This window comes from Opisthorchis viverrini, assembly GCF_000715545.1.
Source record: "Opisthorchis viverrini unplaced genomic scaffold opera_v5_246, whole genome shotgun sequence".
In the NCBI taxonomy this organism is placed as follows: Eukaryota; Metazoa; Platyhelminthes; class Trematoda; order Opisthorchiida; family Opisthorchiidae; genus Opisthorchis; species Opisthorchis viverrini.
The window spans coordinates 684,743-692,979 of record NW_008751902.1 but is presented as its reverse complement, the minus strand read 5'-3'; the positions used below and the strand labels follow the sequence as shown (position 1 = coordinate 692,979).

The following is an 8,237-nucleotide window of genomic DNA, read 5'->3' as shown; positions in this document are numbered from 1 at the left end:
TTTTATTTTGAGAAAACGAGCTAGCGACAACTGTTCTGGAAAGTGGTTTCATTGTGCCATGTTAAAATTGATATGGTAAAGTATGTTTACGAAGTACTATGCCTCTGCATTCCGTTTGAAATTCTTCACATGTTCACTTAGCACAAAGCTCTTCTTCTGGCCACATTGAGCTAAAATATTCACGCAACTATCGTAAACTGAGAGATTGGCTGGAGGTAACTGACTAGTCATTGTGTTGCTGAAAACTGTTCGACAGCCCAGGGCCGGTTTCATACGTCAACAGATAGATTCAACCCCCAAGATTCTGTCGCCTTGTGTTCCACTTGGACCCAAGTTGGACAGAACTTGTCAACTAATTCAAGTCATAAATTTGGTTTGGACCGGAGATTCATCTAAATCCAGACGTGATTCACAAGCTTGCCCCTTTCCAGGCGAATTATTGTACAAACAAAAGTGGGAAGGGATTAGCTACTAGTGTTTCTGAAGGGACAATTTTACTGAAATACGTGTAATCGGATTTTGACTAGGACTGTTTTGCTGTAGTCGGAATAGTAACAAATAAAAGAAACTTGTGAGCAGAAGTCAGACCCGTACATCATGTTTGTACACGGATGAATTTCCATGGGCTTGCCAATTCATACTCTCGAGAAATTGTCTCGTTTACCTGAAACTTCAGGTGACCAACTTCCTCGGGACTTCAAAGTACCAAACTTCCAGATAATCCCAGATAATCATAGACTGCAGTAGGTCTGCAGTGAGAGATATGTGACTGGACGTTCGTAAGTTTGAGTCAGTAATTATCTACTATTTCCAATAACAGATTCAACAGCACAACCATATCTTCAGCAATTCACAGGTAACATGTTGTAGTTGCCGAATATTAAGATTACAATCATGTACATGATCACATGGTTAAATTAAAATATATCAATTTCGATTGTTTCTGTTTGAGTCTAGTATCCAACTCACACGAAGCGTATCTGACAGCTCACAATATAAACCACTATACGACAAGCAATACTTATATCGCAGAGCGTAAAATAGATCAGTGGTTAAGGCGCGAAAATTGTTGACCGTGATATTCGTTCTCTCAAGCCAAACCCTTGTACTTTGACTGTCTCCAAATAGAGTTGGAGAAACTGGCGGTTTCTCAGTTCTGACGCTTCTTTCGGATGGCATGACAGCTAGGCATCAGGAGGATGCTACTGCAGAGCGAACTCCAGAACAAACTGTGAGTGACACTTAATAGCGTCCCTTAACTCCTCAAAGTTTAACAAATGGTTCCTGACGGGTGCTTTCACCATGTTATTCCCCCCGTAATTCGGGTCTTTGCTTCAACAAACTTCCCTAGCAATCAGTTGCAAGTCTATTGGCCTCTTGGTGCCAATTCAGTTCACATAACACCTACTGGAACCTACTTAAACAATCAATTCTATTCCATGGTCTTTCGTTTTTGATTGATGTCTGTACAACAGAGGAATAATTTATGCCTAATCAAACATAGATTGTGTGTGAGCGCTTATAAGTTTTTTCTCCTTTCCTGGTCTATTGGCAGATTATCATTAGCTTTTTTATGAGAACTAATTGCAAATGGACTAAACTTGCAAATGGACTGGAAATCAACTAATAGAAAGAAGACTCCAAAGAAACAAATCAGTGTCAATCAGGGCCCAACACTGATGCCTCGAATGTGTATCCAGTACTGCGCGGTCCGGCATCACGTTTGCTTAATCGCAGTGTTATTCGAAAAATGGAATAATCAGCATTCCACACCACTATAGCCGCCGCGCAAAAACTAGTCTTGTTTTCAAAAGTGGGCAGTGTGAATGCGATGGCACCACATTTGTAGGCTGACTGCTCTTGAAATTAGCGCACGGACAGACAGAACATAGGTGAGCTTTACACCCAATGTTTATAAAGAACCCGCTAGGTTGAAAACCGCAACTCTTTCGGCTATTGATTGAATCTGTACCTGGGTAAATTCAGTTATTAGAGCTTAATTCTAGTCTGGCTAAAGTATAATCTAAAGCAGCAGCTAAAATACCGTAGCCTGACTGTGTGCAACCTCGCCCGGATTCCAACAAACTGCATACGTGGCATGGCCTCCCAACTATACGCTTTGGTCTACGAATTTCGGAAATTTAGAAGTCGGTTGTCAAACATAAGGATAAGACACTGTGGACCAACTAGTAAAGTGCTACTACTGAGTTCACAAACAACTGGATGAACATTGAAACTTATACAATGTTACAAAATTTACACTTCTTTATTGTACCCGGCAGCTGAGGGGCCGAAAAAATTTGGCATGAATTTATAACAGGGAGTCAACTAAAAGTAGGCCATTAAAAGTGTTCGTAAAGGGTTATGGGCTTTTTCCTGCTGGAGGAAAATATATTATACTTATCTCTGTGTTGTTAGTTAAAAATAAATTTTTTGCGATGGAATACATGTATACACCTGGAAACAGAGGTGAAGAATTAGCATGGGACAACGCCATACGGGTACGAGTGTATATTGTCTTCTAGATACTTGACATTGAAATGCGGAATAAAACATTCCACCATGGTGTTTACATTCGGGAAAATGTCATCCGTAGGCATGTCACGTAGACATTCTATCACGCTGGGTTCAACGACGAGAATTTGGTTGGTTAAGCTTCTCGTGTATCAGAAAGTGGCCAGTCTTATTTTGTTCATATGGTACGCGGGCATCTCCCGAATAAAACTTCATGTATCCCATTCGTATGACGCTAGATCGACCTGCATTGAAGTGAGTGATCGGCAGCGTTTGATATGATTCCTGGTTAGTTTGCACTGTCGGGTTGGCTCTGTTGTGATAAGCTGCTTCATTCCATCCACTATTTAAGCGATAGTATGACACAACTGTGCCCTTCAAATATGGGAACAAAATTCGACGAATCTCTTCACTTTATTCTCCAGTGTTTTCATTGGGTGTCTGAAACAAACCTCTAGACTTTCATCAACTATGTAAACTCTTCAAAAAACATTTCACTCAACGGTTCCTTTTTCCATATGGTTAAGGTAGATATGTATTAGTCAGATGTCCCCTGTCCATTCTTGTTTCAAATTTTCCAACGGCCAGTAACTGCCGGATTTGTAGACATCAGTTCTCTTTAACCCTCCAATAACTGATTATTATTATGATTTTTTGATGATTTCTTACGAAACATCAAGCAAATTAAAGTGAATGTATTTATTTACTACAGCTTAAGACAATCGCACCAATGTTATGGCAAGTGTTGTGGCTGTTCATTCCTTGTACACCTACGCCATCCATGGCATCTAAGCTTCCTCATGTAGGCTTGGGAGCCCTTAAAGATGGAGATCTGCCGTCGGGAATGAACCTGCAAAATGTACATATCCTATTCCGCCATGGCGACCGGACTCCACTGGGGGAGCTATTGAACGACTCCATGCCGTTTGAAAAGACTTGGCCTCTCGGTCGTGGCCAACTGACTGACGAGGGTGTATTACAGGGCTTCAAACTTGGGATGTGGCTGCGTCAGAAATATGACTTCTACCTCAAACAGCAATACAATGCTTCCGATTTTTATATGCGAAGCACTGACTATGATAGAACACTTATGTCTGCCCAGGCAGTAGCTGCAGGACTCTATCCACAGAAGTCCTCGCCCTTGGAATCATACGGAATTCAGTGGAAGCCTATTCCTGTGCACACTGTTCAAAAGGTAAGTTATTTCTGCATAAGGCAGATCGCAAACAAACAGATGAGATTTACGATACGTCTTAGTCTTATGTTACTAGTTATAAAAATGTATGACTATAGTCTACTATGAGGGACCAGCCGAAGGCCGTGAGATTACGTGCCAGCCTCTTCCCAAATGTACGAAAATTTGTGGATTCAAATAAACATGGGCTACTTTACTGCTACTCCACTTACCAAATCAGGCCCCAGTTGGCAGTAAGGAAGTGTAATCAGTAGCGTTTTTCCTATTGGTTTGGGTGTGAATTCTCTGTGGAGATTCGCCAAACAGAGCACCTATGGTATGGGAGTATGGCACTCAAGCTGTTTTAGGCAATTGAGTTTTCACAGCTGGGTAAAAATTTACATAGCTTTTTACAGCAGTATTCTGCAAGCTGGTTTATAGACATAACAATCTAACCTAAATTTTTCAATTGCCAATGGGCTGTTTGACTTTTGACGATTCGTGTCGTGAGTAAACCTTCAATCCAACTTTTCAATCCACTCTGCAGGATCAAGAAACTTTACTTAGTTTGTCAACCTGCTACCGATTGGGAAAGTTACAATATGAAGCATTGACCTCAGAGTCTGTGGACAACTTTACGGAGTCCCATAGATTGCTTTTCAGTTTGATAAACAACAGTCCCGTTGAAGTGAAAATTGATCGATTCAATCTTTGGGAGCTAGTAGACTTGCTTATATGTATGAGAGCCAACAACGAACCATTTCCTGCTTGGTGCACGGATGACATTTTCCAGGAGATGCGGGAAGTATCAAAGTACTTTTGGTTGGTAAGTCATCGATTCACACTCTACACAGGTCACCAGTTTTAGTGTCGTCATTGTGTTTATGTAGGGAAGTTAGTAACTCAGCACCACAAACGTTAAATGTAAAATATTTGCCCATGTCATTTAAATCTGAGTTCACTCCCTTTGTGCTCAGTATTGAGTAGCAAAACATCGTCATTTTTCAATTCGGTTCTGTTTTCTATCGCCACTTGCTCAAGAAATGCTTCATGAAACAGGCATCATAATGCTTTGCACCTCGATTTCTCGCAACCACTTGGTTATTTTCTGAGCTGCTGAGATGGGTTTTAAAAGCACTGGCAAACAAATGCAAGCAAACACCCAGGAGGCGCAGCGTGATTAGTGGGAAATTCAACAAAGTGTGTTAAAGAGTAATGTCTATGGTCAATCCTAATGTAGTCCACTTCAAAAGTAGTACAACTTAGAGTTTCAAGCTTGCTTAGCCACTGGTTTCATGAAGTTCAATATATTGGTTCAAAATGTTATTTACAGCGTACGCCGTAACATTAATGCAATCAGACCGATATTTACGTGCTAAAATTCTAGGGTGGCAGAAGGATTCCAGGTTTAGTGTACTGTAAACAGTTTCAAAAGTAGTTCTGTGTGACAGTCCCCAGAAAAAGGCCAAGTACGCCAAGCTCAATCAAACTGAACGATTTTCCAGCGGAGATGTACGAACTTGTCCGTATCGTTCCACTGGGTTAGCGAGAGAAAGATGGATAAAGCCTGGTACACAAGCACGAATCCAAGTTGCAGCCGAATCATTTAGAAATAATTACTGCCTTTATATCTGGTACTTATGTTCACCATTTCCTTATGTGACTGAACCGTCATTCGTTACACTTTTACGATGTATTTATTTGCAGTCTTTCTGTAGCGGTTTTATCATCTGCAGTAATGACTTGATTCAAACTTGTTCCCACTTACATAACAAGATATGAACCGGGGAATTACGAGATCAAAAAGGCATCTTCAATAGATATCATTCATCATTCCGGCATCCTAACGAACATTATAGAATTTATGTTTGGTATCAATTTATTGAGCACTGTCAGATGAATGATTTTTTACTTTGACACAAAGTAACGTGCACCCTGTCAGTATAAGAAGCGCTGCAACTTTTGATGGTTCGATCATGAAGGTTATAGCGGTCATCAAAGCGTGCTGATGCACCTAGGCTTATTTCAGTTGTACAACAGATGGCTCGAACCATGCGAATGCATGCATAAGTGGAACTAAAAACACGCAGTTATTTATATGAGAAATCAAATGAATGATATAAGCTGTAGAATACAACTTTCTCGAATTGACTTCAGCATAAAGAGCCTTTACCCTGACAGGCAAATGAAGTAACATGGCGAATATATGTTGAACCCAAGCATACAGTCCACCTTTATTCACATACCAACGGCAACCGACTTAAATACCTTTCAGGAGCAATGTGCACAGGAATTGTATTGGGTCTCGTTATTATTGACTCTGTGTAATTCCCAAAGTTTAGGAGCACATTCACGAATTGAATAACACTTCCAATCGTAGAGATCAGGCAAGATGACACCCTTTTCTCTAAGTCCTCAGGTTTTTAGTAATCCATTACCTGAAGTGCTAGGTGCGTGCCAACTACAAGGGTTCATGCACATCCGCTAGTTTACTTTGTCTAAATTTTGAACGAACATCAGGGAATTCACAAAATGAACTAAACTCAACCTCGGACTTCCACGGATTCTGGAAACACGTATTAGAGATTAGGCCGTAAGCTAGAAGTACATTCTAATGAAAGAGTGGAAACTGCAAGGAGTGTCATCATAATGATGATCCTCCAATATTGCGGTGCGGAATATCGAAGCCGAACTGTCAAGCTCAACTACTGCAGACATAAGGACAACTTATATACACAATTTTTGGAAATTTTTCTCTCAAAATATTTTCGTTCCCTGCAAATGAAACAACATGATACAATGTATACAATGATTCAAGAGAGGGGTAAATATCCAAATTTTGGGAATCCTCTTCAAGTAGGGCGAGAGTTGTCCTGTGCAGTAGCACGTTTTGTGCGATGTATGGAATTTCTAGAGAAAAGTGATTTGCAAATGCTTCAAAATTATAGAAGCAATGCCTGACAAACAGAACTTAACAGTAAGTGATTGTTACGGAAATTCGCGAAACGGCCAGTTCAAAGCAAGCTATATCCTTCAAGTTTCTGTGTCTTCTTTTCTCAGTTTGGCTTGTGGACAATCTTTGTGGAATCAGAAATCTGTTTTCGACGACATTGTGGAAGATTATGCCTCGCCACTAAGGCCAATAGTTATGAGCGACTTAACTTTTGTAAATGGCGCCTTTTAACATTTTCCTCACCTTTAAATTTATATCTTCTCATGACGATCCTAAGCACCGCACTGCATTCTGGCCTAGAATAATCATTATTAGGGTATTAACTTGAAAGGGTTTATTGTAACTAACATTATAGGGTGAATAAATTGCACTAGGTAGAAAAAAGTATCCGAGTGTACAATTCAAAGGAACATTCTCTTTTAAAGGTGTGAAAGAAACTCTACTGATAGTTGAATTTTAAGGTTTTGCAACTAGATGCGTCGAAAAAATATCCTGATTGCCTCTGATTTTTGCAACACAGGTCAGTCTCTTCTTATATTCTTTTGCATGTAATCATGCCCACAGCATGTGTGAAGTATGCTTCGTATAATGAACTGACATTTTAAAAAATCAATGTTATAACATGGCCTGTCTGTTTCTGTTCCACGTGGGCTACGTTGTTCATCATATAATATCATGATTTTACTCATATGTCACTCATGGGTCATATGCTATTAGTCTGATACCTGTTTCTCTTGGTGCTTACAGGTGATGTCCAGAAGCAGCAATGAAATCCTCCAATTGGAAATCGGAGTGTTTTTGAAAACTTTTATTCAGCATCTAATGGCCATTACAAGTGGTGGCAGTACAGTTACAATCAACGGACGTCAGCTGAAATCGCAACATACTGTGATCTATTCTGCTCATGACAACCATATAAGTTATATTCTGGGCGCCTTCGGAGTGATAGCGGACGAAGAAGTACCATATTCTAGTGCTATTGTATTCGAACTCCTTGGACCCGAACCACCTTCTCCCGTTGAAAGCTACAGATTACGCTTGCGCTACAAACAAGGACATTTGGATGAAGTTGGTGTATACCCAACCCTGAAACCGTGTGCTGGTCAGCCGGGGGTTGAAGGATGCTCACTAAGTTTGGTGCTGGAACATCTTGAACCCTACTGTTTGGATGAGGAAGTGTATACTGAGCTGTGCCGCGAGCCATCTTACACTGATGTTAAACTTTCGTAAAAATTCAAACAGAAAATTGAGTTGTCTGTTTTTTTCACAACAATTTTTTCATTACTTTGCTCACTTTTGCAAGCATGTTTTTAAATCAGGTTGACATTTTGTCTGAAATTATTCCTTCGCTTGCTTCCCCTACTCCAGGGAGCTTACTTGATGTGCTCTCAGTGGCTCGCTGATTTTGTCAACAGAGTTTGCGACCTATAGCTCTCAGAGCCGTCTCGGATGAACATACCCACCTACCAGTTACCTGGTGGTCCTAACGATATTATCAAAGCGTCCCAACAGATTTCCCAAATGATTTCCGTCCATTTAGTGCATTCCATTTTCCTTTTGTATTCCCAGACAAACGTCTTGATTGATTTTTTTACC

The 8,237-nt window shown here is 40.4% G+C and overlaps 1 protein-coding gene across 1 annotated transcript; it reads left to right on the top strand.

Annotated features, from left to right (window-relative positions):
- Positions 1–3,295: 3,295 nt before the first annotated feature.
- T265_08935 (hypothetical protein) lies at positions 3,296–7,871 on the top strand (the record flags this gene model as incomplete). Its single annotated transcript, XM_009174874.1, has 3 exons — positions 3,296–3,709; positions 4,236–4,514; positions 7,389–7,871. The coding sequence occupies 3 exons, from the start codon at positions 3,296–3,298 to the stop codon at positions 7,869–7,871; spliced, it is 1,176 nt and encodes a 391-aa protein (XP_009173138.1).
- Positions 7,872–8,237: the final 366 nt, after the last annotated feature.